Source organism: Coptis chinensis, chromosome 1 (genome assembly GCF_015680905.1).
Source record: "Coptis chinensis isolate HL-2020 chromosome 1, ASM1568090v1, whole genome shotgun sequence".
NCBI classification, from domain to species: Eukaryota; Viridiplantae; Streptophyta; class Magnoliopsida; order Ranunculales; family Ranunculaceae; genus Coptis; species Coptis chinensis.
This window is the reverse complement of record NC_141456.1, coordinates 6,380,843-6,395,871: the sequence shown is the minus strand read 5'-3', so window position 1 is coordinate 6,395,871 and position 15,029 is coordinate 6,380,843. Positions and strand designations below refer to the sequence as shown.

Below are 15,029 nucleotides of genomic sequence, written 5' to 3'. Positions count from 1 at the left end.
AAAAACCATTGCTCTAAATTTTTGTTGTCTCATTAAACGAAAACCATCTAAATCATGATTCACTTGGTCAGAGAACCGGCCAGTGTGAAAAAGTAGCCAAGTTGGTAGATATAGGATAAGCGTGGACGGTGGACGGTGGACACCTTGACACCCATGATAAGATGAGTATTGCCTACGAGATGAGAAGAAGCTAGGGATGTGAAAAGGAGGCGATGGTGACATCCAATAAACTTCTGCATCTTATTATGATTTATGAGAGAAATGATTGATTGTGGAAAATAGTGGTAAATCGCTTAGTCGTAATGTTTTCCGGCGTAACGTAATTATAGTTTTGTTTGATTTGGAATTCTCCACGGTATTCTTGATGGAAATACTTGGGGTAACTCGAAAACCTCCCACAGTTCACGCATGCACAGTCAGTTACTCAGTTGTACTGCACTACGGCAGGCCACCTTTGAGAGCCCAACATTGAGTTCGGGATCCTGCTGTACTCATGCACTGATGCACGTCACAGATTACAGTTTTACACGCTTGTAAACCAGAATCCATCTTCAGTTATCCACGACCCCAACTTTGATAGCGACAGCATAAATATGGGACACTCCGCAAGTACATATAACTATATAAGCACCAATAAAATTCCACTCTACATTCATTAGCTTATTCAACACTAATATCCATGGCAAGGACTTGTATATCGCTGGATGTACATAAGTTACTCGTGAGAGTGAGATTTTATTGAATTGATGCACTAATACAACTACAAATGAAACATTCTGTTCAATCAAATAATTGAGAAACTGATATAACTGTCCCGGGCCTCGGCCCAAACAAAACTTATCGATGACGAGATGCCCAATAAGTTGCATTCATGATTTCACTTGTGGATAAGGGTTCTAGGTTTGTATTTCAACTGGCCTTCCAATAACTTAATGCGCTCTTCCAGCTTTACTTCAAGCAGAACATTGTTCTTAGTTGTACATCAAGCAGAAAATTTTGTGATCAACTTATCAACATGAATAATGATATCGTCAATGCGAGGACGAATCGAAGCCTGAGGCTGGAGCATCCATTTTACAAACTGATGGAGAGGTTCGGGATATTGGGGATTAGGTCCACTTGGCCATTTTATCTGTGCATTTACCACAGCCAACTGCAGACTTCCTCCTGATTCATCGAGAACGTATTCGAAAGGAGTTACACCATACCTGTGACAATCAGAAACAAATGAAATTGTAGTACTGGATCCTTTAAGTGTGTTGGTCTAGAAAGATTGGATTAGTTTTCATATTTGAAGAGGAAAGGCATGAACTAGACATATTTCAAATGAACAAGCAAGTATCACTACCATAGAGACTGAAATAGGCAAATAGCAGATTTTTAACAATTTGAACCAACAATACCTTTAAAATCAGCAATTCACACGAAAAGAAAAAAACCTACCATAACACTTTCGATAAAGCTCAATGACATAATCAAGAAATATATCCTTGCTAGAATAACCAGTATACTAAAATTAACCAAGAAAAGTAGTCCTTACATAATTGCGTACAAAGTGCAACCAAGAGACCAAACATCTGTTCTCTCATCAATATCTGCATGGCTCGGACAGTCCCACAACTCAGGAGCTCGGATGGGTGCAGAACAATGCTCAGCTGCCCATTCCTACACACCAATCATGAAGCATTTATAGTAGGCAAACTGATAAAACTGAAAATACATTCAATCTTGTATTAGGCTTTTCGCAGTGAGAAAGTACACACAAGAGTAACAGTGATTTCACATGAACTTGACTACTTGAGTTCCTAGATGCAATCAAGGATGCAGAAAACTAACTCTGACGGTGGGAAATCAAGGATGAAAAGAACAATAATACAATAGCAATATACATGAATGTTGATCAGATGACATGATGGTGAATGCAGAACAATCATCATGCTATTATCACATCAGACACTAAAACACCCGGTTCAGGATGTCAATGAGAAGCTGACTGATTGAATTACAGACAATCATGCAACAGCTGGTATCTCTCGACCTAAATCAATACAGAACTCGAAGACGGTTGGGGATGGAAGAAATAGAGAGAAAGAAAGACAATTCTTGCTTGGTAACGGGTGATGGTGTGACCAAAGTATCACAAATTACTTCAGGAGTTTTTGCCTTCAATTGTGAAATGACAGTTTATAAACACTATTTTGGAAATTACTAACTGATGTAAAAACCAAGCACCAAGAATAGCATGTGCAGGTATGAATAGTTTTAACCAAAAATAGCTTCGGTGCTTAACTAGGTGAAATTGGTATTGTTTTAAAGAGCCTGAAAGTAAGTAATCTGGCTGGTTCAGCAAGCAATTGTTTAAGAGCAATCAAGAAACAGTCAAGACTCAACAAGACTTTTGGGGGTCAATGAATATTTAATAATTCAAGCGAAGTCAAGTTGACAGAAGAGTTGATAGACTTTATTTTTTATTTGCTTATTTCATTAAAGACGAAAGGTGATTAATCCAATGTACTCCCTCAAGCCAACCACCATATTAATAAAATCGGCTCAGGCTTAGTATTAAAAACCAATCAACATGTCCATCTATCACCAAATGGCAACTTTACTACATACTCATCCCACATTGTCCTAGAGTCACTACTACAGAACAATTCCCATTTTCTGGTTTTTTTTTTAGATATGTATTACACTATTATTTGCTGAGAGGAAATTTTTTGGAGGATTTGCTTCACTTATTTTGAAATTATATAACTATTGAAGAACACTTTCTAGAAACCTGATCAGAAAATTAGAACTGAAAATATTATGCAAGGAGACATGAAAAGTGGATAATTCAATTATGGGGCCTAGGAACAGCAGCACCACAGAATCCCCTAGTTCTACGAGTGGAACATGGCAGATACCAGCATGAAGAAAAGTTGGTAAACAGTAAAAAGGAATTGGAACTATCCAATGAGGAAAAGAAAAAGTTTATACCTGCAACTGTAGTGCCTCAGAACGCGATTGAATTTCTCTCCGTGCAGGCTGAGTGCTTCCAAAATCCATCAACACAGCAAGTGGTGTTTGCCCTTTCCTGTGGGTGATGAGGACATTTCCTGGTTTGACATCATTGTGTGCATATGGTGGGCTAAAATTGTGCATATGCTTCAGTCCTGCACAAAGCTGCGGAATGGTCCTTTGTTAAAACAGAACACTAACATAACACATCATGCTAAATAAGTGAATCAAGCGGTGCGTGTCGTACTACAAAAGGGCACCAGTAATAACAAAATGATTTTAGTTCAAATGATCACTTCTCTGTATGTGTAGTACACAACTTTTCCCATATATAAGCCAACAATAAGTGCAAAACGTAATTGCAGTACTTCCATTAGAGTACTATTTGTAAGCATAAACAAGATGTGAAACATCACGATTAGTGTACTAACTTTTCACATGACTGAAAAACTGGTGCAAGAGGAAGAATATTGAATACAACTTCTCCATCAGATAATTACAAGTACAAGGTGTTGCCTATGTAAATAAGATCCTTAATTACCTGGCGAAATATTTGGAGAACATCTATTGTAGAAAAGAACTCCTTTTTTGCTTTCATAGTTTTGGCATTATCCAACAAGGTTCCATCCAAATGAACTGGAAATAACAAGTATGCTTCATGATTCCAGGAACTTTGTTGTGTAGGCTGGAAAAATGAAGAATGTAAGGTTAATTCAACCGAAAAGAAGTTCCTTAATCAATTAAAACATCAAAGAACCAGAAGAAACCCAAGAAAGGAATTAATGTCATTTTTTACAGGATTTCTTTAGTGGCAGCGTTATAATTTTAACAATGACATTTGCTTTAGAATTCAAAACAATGCCACATGTTCCGCTATAGTGCTCATTCTACAGTTTTGTCTTGGTTCTTGAGTACGAAAACAATAAAAGCACTCTATCAAGTTTAGTCAATAAATAAACAAATTCCCGACAGTGATCATTTCCAATGTACAACTTAGATGTGAATAAGCTATATCTAAACATTTTACCTTAACCGCGATGATAGCGTGATCAAGAAGTGGAAGTAGATTGGGATGGCTAAACAGAGACGAAACACGGATCTCCTCCCTTACCAACTCTAACTGTTCATTGTTTTGAATGAGAACTTTCTTCATTGCATATGTGCCATCATCTGCGCCAACGCAGACTTAAGTCATTAACAGTATTATTTGAGATTTCAAAACACCCAAGTCAAAAAATTTGGTATCATTTTCAAAATCAAAGCCATAGATCCAGATGACGAATGTAAACAGAATAAAATAATATTCCGAATCAATAGTTTCTGAAAATGCCCACTCTAGGTGTAGTTGTTAATTCCAGTGTGTTTTCTCCCTGCTTCTAAGTGTCAGAACAAGCATTAAAATCAATAAAAACTAGTAAAAGTCAAAAACCTATCCAAGTTTTGAGAAAACGAGAGATGCCCATTTGTCCAAACACATAAAGTAACAACCTTGTAAGACTAATGAATCAAAACAAACACTATTAACATAAAATTCCAACTAAAAAAACCAACACCAGTGTTAAAAAACTAGCAAAATTTTACAAAAAAAAAAACATACAATACCCAAAGTAAGATTCATTAATGAAATAATGAAATATAAAAAGTTATTGAGAGAAAGAGATCTTATACCTGAAACATGAGAAGGGTCTTTAAATTTCTTGCCGACACTGGTGGCAGCATTAACAGCAGAAGATTCAATGATGCCAATATCTTTAACAAGAAAAACAAAAGCAAAACCACCTTCCCCGAGTTGTCTTATGATTCTGAAACGATTCTCATTGATCCAAACATCTCCTCCTCCATTTACTGCATCATATAATGCATTTAATCCTGAAAAAGAGCAACCCATCTTCTTCTTCTTATTCCTTTGTGCTCTCTCTGTTTTAGCTTCTCATAACATGCACACTCTCTCTCTCAGATTTTTCTTCTTCTCTGTTTGATCTGAGAGAGGAGAGATCTCACTTTGGTTCTTTTGTTTGCTGATTTTATAATGTTTGACATGCCAAGTAGGGCTGTCAACGGGCCGGGGCCGGACTTGAACAGGACTCACCTATGTCTCAAGTCCTGTCCAAATTATTCGACATGAACCTAGGCTAGGTCCAATAAAATTACATAGAAAAAGGGGATAAATTAGCGATTCCCCTAGTTTTGAAGATTGGTTTTGTGATACCCCCCACATAATAATTTAATTCGGATTACCCCCCACATTCTAACTTCCCGTCAATCAAACATTTAGTTGACTTCGTTGACCGTGGTCAAAATTTCTGTTCAAACTACATGACGAAAATGCCCTTGATTAAATGTGACCAAGAAAGAGAAAAACCACGGAGACCTCACGTGGTTGGGTTTCTCTGATTAGTGCCTAAACAACCTAATTACTTACGAACAAACCAAAAAAAAAAAATTACCCAAAAAAATCGAAAAAATAAATAGAGTAAAGAGAGTAAAAGATACATTGCAAAACAAGGAAGGACAAAGCTAATCAAGAGTTGTTTTTACCAAAAATGAAGATAATTTAGATAAAGTTTGTCACTTTGATTAAATTTATCACTTTTGTTGAATATAAGGCTTGAATATATGAAGGTAATTGTTGGGGCGTCCATTGAATCACTCACGATTTCAGTGTTAGGGGAGTCCCCTTTCCACAGCATTGTTAGGGAGCTCCCTTTTATCTTTGTTTTTCTTCCTTTCCTCATTTACAAAGCATCTTCTTATAAATTCACTGCAAAAACAAACAGTAATGTCATTCTTAAGGTTGTAGATGTCAAGTTTTATGTAGAAGCTTTTGAGAAATAACTAGGGACAAAATATGCAAAGAGTGATGGACACAAGAGTTAATTTGAAGATACCCTAATGCGAGATTCTATTGTTGAGTATGGTTGTTTGTACTACCTATGCTTCTTGATGAATTTTATCTATTTTTATGTGTCAATTCTCTTATGTTATTTTTTATTTTTATTTTTTGGGTTGAGGATTATAGAACAAGGGTGAGAATTCTAGAAGGGGTGAGGAATATCCAGGTCATCTAATGTCTTGTGTGAGATTTGGATATAACAATATGGCTCGAGAAGAAGTGATGGTTGCTAGAGCCTATGTTGATGAGCATGGTGATGAAGTTTCACATGATGAAGTAATTACTCATGTGATGAAGTGGAGAGATGCAAGAGATGCTTCTTTGGTGGCTAGGGGACTTCCTACTGCATATCCAAAAGAAATTGAGGAGGAGCAGCTTATGCAGGAGTGTTGGGCATATCGCAAACAGCTCACAATCTAGGAAGGAAATACTTGAAGTGTCAGCATGTTACATGTCGAAGTTATTTGCAATGGTTTGATGAAGTTGTTTATGAAAAACTTTCTGAGATTGGATCAAGCACGTCAACAAACGAATACTTTAAGTGTGGTTAGGCAGGCCATTGGATGGCCGATTGCCCTTGGGTAGACTGCGAATGCAATAGAAATGACTGTAGGGGAAGGAGGACTGTTAAGATTACGAAGTATGGATTAAATGTTGGAAAAAAATACTTGAAATGCAAAAGTTGTGGGGGATTTGATGGCTTCGTGATAAAATATTGGCGGAGGCAAGAAAGAAGACAACCACTTTGGCTACAGAACCCACTGTTACCCTAAAAATGACCCTGTCAAAATTTTCTAAACTAAATATCAATGGATGAACATGGAATTTGGAATGCAAAACTCTGTCAACTTAGTCTGTAACTTGTCGGATTTTTAGCTTTGTAAGACTCGCTTTGTAATGGACATGTAATCTGTTAGAGTTTTGTTGTTTGTTAGGGAGTTTGTTAGGCATGTAATCTAACAGAACTTTGTGGTTTGTAAGGCATGTAATCTACTTCTTCTAGATTGATGTGACATAAACTTTGTAATGGAAATATTTTGATTTAATTGTTTATGTCTATATTGATGCGAGACAATGAATTGAATTCAAGTATTTGGTTGTCTGAGTTTTAGCTTCCAATTTTAGTATTTGGTTGTCAGAGTTCATAGCTTTTAGTACTGCGAGTATTTGGCTATTAAGTTAGCTTCTAGTTTTAGTTTTTAGTTCAAGTATTTGGTTATGGTAAGTTTTAGCTTCCAATTTTAGTTCAAGTATTTGGCTGTGAGTATTTGGTTATGGTTGTCAGAGTTCAAGTATTTGGTTATGGTTGTTAGAGTTTAAGTATTTGGTTGTCAGAGTATTTGGTTATGGTGAGTATTTGGCTGTCAGAGTTCATAGCTTTTACATTCACAGAGAGTTTAACTTAGCGTATTTGGTTCTGTCAGAGTTCACAGAGAGTATTTGGTGAGTATTTGGTTCTGTCAGAGTTCATAGAGAGTATTTGGTTCTGTCAGGGTTCACATATGTGCAACAATTGTATTGACACTGTATCCTCAATGTTTCTCTCTTTATTTGGATAAATTGTTCCCAAAATGCAACCTCGTTCCCAGCAGGGAAATTATAATCAGTCTACATAAGTTCTTTCAAGCATTCCTACTATGATGGCAACATAACTATGTGTAAGGTAACTCCAATGGTATGAGCAAGGATCTAAGGTCATAGTGCCACCTAATTAAGTGTCAGGCTCGTGATTGAACCAACTTTGTTGTACTGTGAGTTTGTGACTTCCATATATTGTGAGTTTGTGTAGCTTCTATATTAAAAGAGTTTTTTTTTTTTTTTTTCGAAACGAGTGTTTTTTGTTTGGTTTTGTTGTTTTGATTCACAGAGTTTTTTGGTGCATACATAAACTAAATCCAAGTGAATCTAAAAACTTCAAAACTGAATCCATAAACTAAATCCAAAGAATGATGCCCCAGAGTTTTTTTTTAAGGCTGTCAAAGTGTTTTTTTTGTTTGGTTCTGTTAGAGTTCACATAGTTTTTTGGTGCGTACATAAACTAAATCCAAGTGAATCTAAAAAGTGAATCTAAAAACTTCAAAACTGAATCCAAATTGAATCCATAAACTAAATCTAAGGAATGATGCCTCGAGATTTTTTTTTTTGGGCTGTCAAAGTGTTTTTTTGTTTTGGTTCTGTCAGAGTTTTAGCTTCTGACCCAAAGTTCTCACCAAAACTTGTTATGACAGCCCTTGTTCTCACTGAAACTTCAAGAGACTGACCCATTTTTTCAAGCACCAAACACATCACCAAAACTCTAACAACCCCAAAAAAAAAGTGGTTTAGAACTAACACCCTACTTTGACACATCACCAAAACTGTCACCGAAACTTCTGACAGCCCAAACATAGAACTAACACCAAAACTGAACCCCTTTTTTTCACAGAACTAACACCCTATTCTTGAACTTGCATAGATACACAACATTCTTGCCCTCTGAGAAATTAAGATAGAATTTCAATTGAAACCACATAAAACACATGTCACATGTTCCCAAAACACAAAAAAAGATGATAGATATTCAACTGCTCAAGTCATGGTTATTATAACAAACCCACTAAAAAAACGCATGAAGTTACATGTTCAAATGGTCCCACCCTCCTCTATTGCTTGTTGGTGGTGGCTTCAAATAAAGTATTTTTTCTGAACTTCTCTCTGGTTTAGCTGCACATTCATGTGTTTGTGTTTTTGGTACTGCAGTATGGAGCACTTCAACTTTAGCTGCAACTGGTGTACTAGGTTGTTTCTTATTCCTTGGCCTATTCTTATTTGATGCACTAGCTTGAGCTCCTTCATGTGCTTGTGGGGCCTCTGTTGCTGATTGACCTTGTGTTGTTTCGGCATTAAGTTTTGCTTGTTCTGGGCAAGTCCTGATGTTGTGGCTTGAGGAGTGGCATTTGCTACATCTTCTTATTTGCTTGGGTTTTGCTGCTGGTTCAGAATCATTTTGTCCCTCACCTGCTTGTGAAGCATTTTGTCTTGCACCAGCTTGTGAAGCATTATGTCCATCACATGCTTGTGTTTGTTCGTCTGCATCCTTTCTTCTATTTTTCTTTGGCCTTCCTGGTTGTCTTTTCAATGATGGTGGGAGAACTTGAGTAATTGGTTTCCCCGGTCTTTGTCATTAGGTATAGGAAGAACAACCTTGCTATATATCTTCACATATGCCCTCACTGCTAAGTATTCATTACAATAACTACACATCAAAAATTAAAATATTGATTAATAAGACAATCGAAGACCATATAATAATAAAAATATGTAAGAAGATGCAGGAAAAACTAACTTAGCATAGTTCAACCTCCTCTGTTCAATGATACAAACAACATGCATACAAGGTATTCTAGTGAGTTGCCACACCTTACACTCACATTCGTGTGCATCTAGGTTCACTAACCATCTGCTTCCATGTGATCCAAGCACAGTAAACATGTGGTCTGCAGCAGATATGTAAGTATACTCCTTAATAAAAAAAATTTGTTTCTCATGTATTGCCTTCACCCTAGGAACAACATCATTAATGTCCATCTCCATTGCCTTGATTCTTCTTTTTCTCATAAGAGTCATCAACATCAAATTCAATTCATCTACAAAAGTGCATACTGGCTTGTCCCTCAAATCCATTATCCATTGATTAAAACTTTCACTAAAGTTGTTAGTGATATGCTCTGATTTTGTATGAGTTCAAAAATGTGATCTACACCATGTGGTAACATCCCTCTTTTTCAACCAATCGACTGCCTTCTTGTCAACCTTCTCCAAATCATCAAGAAATCTATTGCAGTTACTAAGCCTAAATGCCCTAGTTGCCCCCCAACACAACTCCTCAAATAGTTTACCTCCCTTGTAATCTTTCTTGAAATTTTTGTACATGTGCCTAAAGCAAAATCTATGAGCTGCACGTGGAAAGATAACATGAAGCACTTCCTTAAGTCCTTTTTACATATCTGACAGGAAGGTAAGGTTTTGTTCATGGTTTGACAAGTGTGAGTGCATAGCTTCCAAGAAAGATCCCCATGTAGCCTTGTTCTCTCCTGCGCATATGAAGACGGGCAGTGGAAATAGCCCATTGTTCCCATCTAAAGCTACCATGCTTAGACAAACATCACCATATTTGTCTTTTAAAAAACAACCATCAAGGCCTATAATTGGTCTCATCTTCTCGACAAATCCTCTAATACTAGCTTTTGAAAATGCAATACACCATGATTAAACTCAAGAGTACCATCTTCTCTTTAATCGAGCAAGGCTAAAGCCAATTCGCGAAACTAGGATTTCGTTTCAATATTTGGACACATAACTCTAGAGCTTTTTATGTAGTTTTCCTCATAAAAAGATAATTATTACCATTTACCAACTCCATTATCTTTTGCCTAGCATGCCAAACTTCGTTCTTGAGACTTGATAATATGAAATCTTAACACCTAATTTGTCCCCGGACTTTTTTCTAATTTTTTCTCGTTCTTAGTTAGCTTTAAAAGTCTTGTTTTGATGTATTTCTAAACACATGCCAAATCCTCCATCTTAACACCACCCATACTTTGATCATGTTAGCTTTAATTTGTTTCTTCAAACTTGCTATCACCCCTACACTTCTTATCATGATCCCAAACTTGCTATCTTGTTACACCTCTTGATAGTGTATACCATCCTTCTTCTTGGATTTGTTAGCCCTTGCATAGAACATCCATGTGCATTATTCTCTCTTGCAGTTAAGTCTCACTCTGTCACCATCATTCTTTTTACCCCTAAACTCAAACCTGTTTGCAATGGCATATGTCCTCAAATAAGTCCCACATTTTTGTATAGTAGACCACTCCATGCCTACATATGGCTCTTCAATTTCAATTTGCACAGGTGGCAGCTTACCATCTCCTTCATCAATAATTTCATGAGTCAATTTTTCAAACTCCTCATGATGTGGTTCATAACCCTCAGATCCTTCACTCTCCGATTCATCACTCCGATAGCCTTCTTCAGGTGTAATTTCATCAATGTTGATATTGTTTGGGTTCAAAACATCATATTCTTCTTTAATAAGTGCATCTTCATCTTCAACCATAGGTGGAATTGGGTCCAACTCCTCCTCTGACAAGTCATTAATATCATACACAAATGTACCTTTTTTTTTTTTCTTATGCTTAACTTCACTAATATGTGGAGTAAGGAATATATGGTCTAGTTCATCTATATCTTCATTAGGGGGTGGAACAAGAACCTCAAAATTAATAAAAACATTTAGGAACCCAGTATCATCAATATCACCTTCTCTCATCATCATCAAGCAATCTGAATCATTTTCCACAGGGATCCTTACTCCATTTCTAAGGAAAAGTGGATCAGGAACCAAGTTCATGGTATACCCAAAAAGATTTGGAATGGACTCCAATATTGATAATAACCAACCATCTAAGAAAATGCCCTCGCTAACATCATCAAACACTATACTTCTACCTCATGTGTAATCATAAGCTGAAAATTTACCATAAACTTCGGGACTCTCACTCCAACTACCACCATAGTGCACCCTAATGTTCTTGAACTTCAATTTGTCACTGGAAAAAAAAGGTGGACTTGTTAATTTCCAAATCACAAAACATTTTTTTTTCTAATAGATCACTAACCTTGGTATTTCTTCGCTATTTCCATCCTTAATGTTGATTTCCCGTTTTCTCTTCATGTTAGTTGGCAGAAAGAGACGTGTGTAGTTCTTCCCGCTGAAAAAAAGAGAGAGAAAGGGATGAATACGTGGTTTTTATTTTTCTTTTATTTTCCCATCTATATCATCTACGGTCACATTTAATCAAGGGCATTTTCGTCATATAGTTTGAACAGAAATTTTGACCACGGTCAACGAAGTCAACTAACTGTTTGACTTACGGGAAGTTAGAATGTGGGGGGTAATCCGAATTAAATTATTATGTGGGGGGTATCGCAAAACCAATCTTCAAAACTGGGGGCAATCGCTAATTTACCCTAGAAATAGTGTATTTTTTATTATTTCTTTAAAAAAAACTGAAATAGAATGTAGCAAAACTCGAACCCAAGCTTTATATGTGGTACTACAACACTAATCCATCAAGCCTCTTAACATTTTATGTATACTAAAGTTACAAATTTAATAGTATTTATTTGAAAAACTAAAAAACTAACTTTAGTTTTCGGGTTGGGCTATTATCAGGTCGGACAGGAGTATGTCCATAACTAGCCCAATAGTCTTATGGGACAACATTTAAGTTCTAACCAGGGCCGGCCATAACTAGCCCCCCCAATAGTTTTAAATTTTGGGACCCAACATTTAAGTTCTTCAACTCCCCAAATCCACTATCTTATCGGTTCGATTTGTTCAAAATTCGGGCTTCTAGCCTAGCCGCCCATTAGGCCAGTCGTTTAAAAATCATACCAAGTAGGTCTAGACAGATCGATTAGGCGGGCTAGATTTAGGCGGTCAATTTTTTTTTTTTTTTGAATGATTAAATGTGTTAAAGGTTCTTAATTTGAATTTTAAAAGAGACTTAAATATAATGTAAATTATATGCCACTATAACAAAGAGTATGTTTTTATATGAAGTCAATATTTCTCAACTATTATGCATTTTGTAATAAGTATTTTTTGTATGTGTTTATTTTTGAGTTATGGTAAATAATTTTTTTCATTTCTTGGAGTATATTACTATATATATTAGGGAAAAAACAGTTGACCATCTAGGCACCGTTATGATATATATATAGGCTTTTAAAACACTATATAAAAGACTTGTTTTTTTTTCTCAATAATGTAGGCCCATTTTAAAAACTGCCTTTGGGCCCCTCAAAGTTCGGCCATTAACATATCTTATCGGTTCAAATTCAATCAAAGACATAGCCCGCCCATTAACAGCCCTACATGTCAAGTAGTTTTCTGATCCTGTGGTTCTTTGTGTTAGGTTCTTAATTGTTTTGACATCCATTACTTAAACAGTTGACCTTCGTGATATATATATATATATATATATATATATATATATATATATATATATATATATATATATATATATATATATTATTATTATTATTTTTTTTTTGCATTGAGTGAAAATTCAGGAAACATTAGCTTTTGGCTAAAATGGTCAATGAACCTCTAATCCCAAATCCCAACGTCCATGAAGTTAAATTGTGAAAAGCCCATAAAAGTGGGATTGAAACCTGAAAGTCGAGCAATAGCATATGGTATACGTTCAACGAATATTACACCATGCAGTTTCATACTTTCATTTCATATGTGTATTCCGATACTGGGGAATGGGGATCATAGGACGAATTTGACGCGTTTAATTTTGGAAAGCCCGCATAAGCTGAGCCCGTAATAATGTAAAATAATCATATCCTCAAAGCTAGAAGCCTCAAGCCCACTGGGTTAAAGTCACAAAAGTTTCAAGTTTTGAACTGACACGTTGCCCAATCTAACATTTTTTTTGCGCCTAGCCATGACCAACCTCACAACCTGGCCAGGAGCTATAGAGGTTGCTGCTGTGCACAGAACATGGATTAGAGAGATACTACATTACTACTAAGCTATATCCCTATCGGCAATGTATGTGTCAACCTAATAGGTATGTCTTCTCTCTTGAATCTTGTAATTCTCTTATGTACTATTTCCTTTAAAATAAGTTTTCAATAATCGACAAAAAGAAATACACTACAGAGTGTATTACAACCAATGACTGCACAAGCAAAAGCTGGATTACAAAGAAAAAACAATACAACTTTTATTTCTGCACTATTACGACCAATTCCATGAGAGCCATGTTGAGTGTTTTTGCATCTAGATTCATGGTGGTAGAAAGGAAAATTGAAACTCCCTGAAAAATATCATATACGCAATGTATGCCTCTAACTTCTGTTCAAGGTTTTACAAAATAGTATGTTTATGTTTACTTGTACCCTAAGACCGAATAAAAAATGTGGCCACAATGGGCTGGGCCTCACGAACCTTGTGGATTTCCTTGGGCTGGGTCATAGCCTCACGAACCTATTCAGCACCTTAAACCAATGGAAAATTTCCTTGTTTTTTTGGGATAAAGTTTCTAAAATATTGGATATCTCATATATCTCGGATATATCGGAAATGGAAATGATTAACAATTGGTCAAAAAGTCAACTGAATGCCTTTTTTCTGATGTGATATTCATATATGTAAAATAAGCGTTTCTATTCAGCACCTTAAACTGGCCATCCCATTTATGGGAGCCATGAAGCCCTTTCCCATCTGCATCAAGTGTAGTGTTCTTTACCAGCAGATAGCGGTCATCCTAAAACACGTGCGTGCCTTGAAATACACTTTGAATTGTGTGTTAGGCTAAGCTGAGCACAATATGATGTGGTGCACAAGAGAAGGGCCGCATCCTCTGTTGGAAGGGTTAAACGGTGCCTAGGGTCTGGATCTTGAATGCATCCTGGGAGCACCTTTTGAATCTCAAATGACAGTATTGTCAATATAGAATGGTCGAGTTCTTCAGAAATGTTGCCATGATTTTCAATGTAATGTAATCACTGATGACATAGTTACAAGGAAACTTACTTCAAAAGGTGAGCAAACCTTAACAAAACAAGACTCGAGTATTTTGTTATTTTAAAACCATATAGAGAGTTAGAGACATAGCATTTTCAGAGAACATGTCCCAGTTGTAGTTAATTAGAATTAGTTTTCTTAAAAGATTTAGGGAAGTCACCAAACCAAATCAACCTCAACTTCCTGTTAAACAAGTAATGAGTATTTTACTTTTACTCATTCAAACCCATAGTTTTCAATTCTGGTGTTTTTAAGGTTTTAAACACAGTGCCGGGGGTGTCAACAGGGATGTTGTGGTCCAGTTCCAAATACACCATGAACTGGAACTGTTGTCGGTTATTGTCAATTCCAGTGCCAGTTGGTGAAATTGGTTTATACTACAACCAATAATTATTCATTTCATTTTCCAATCTTATGTTATGGCCTCCACAACAGTGGACATATAATTGAGACTTTGAGTTCTGGTTCCAACGCAAGGCCGGTTAAATGGGCACTCAACAATGACACCAATTTGGTCCCACTAATGGCGAGTTCAAACGTTAATCA

General features: G+C 36.3%; 1 protein-coding gene across 1 annotated transcript; it reads right to left on the bottom strand.

The window, feature by feature from the left end:
- Positions 1–707: 707 nt before the first annotated feature.
- Positions 708–5,125, bottom strand: LOC147521699 (uncharacterized). Its single transcript, XM_086582012.1, has 6 exons — positions 4,669–5,125; positions 4,028–4,170; positions 3,542–3,685; positions 2,980–3,165; positions 1,541–1,665; positions 708–1,208 (listed from the first exon to the last, which is right to left on the bottom strand). The coding sequence occupies exons 1-6, from the start codon at positions 4,886–4,888 to the stop codon at positions 983–985; spliced, it is 1,044 nt and encodes a 347-aa protein (XP_086438138.1). The 5' UTR covers positions 4,889–5,125; the 3' UTR covers positions 708–982.
- Positions 5,126–15,029: the final 9,904 nt, after the last annotated feature.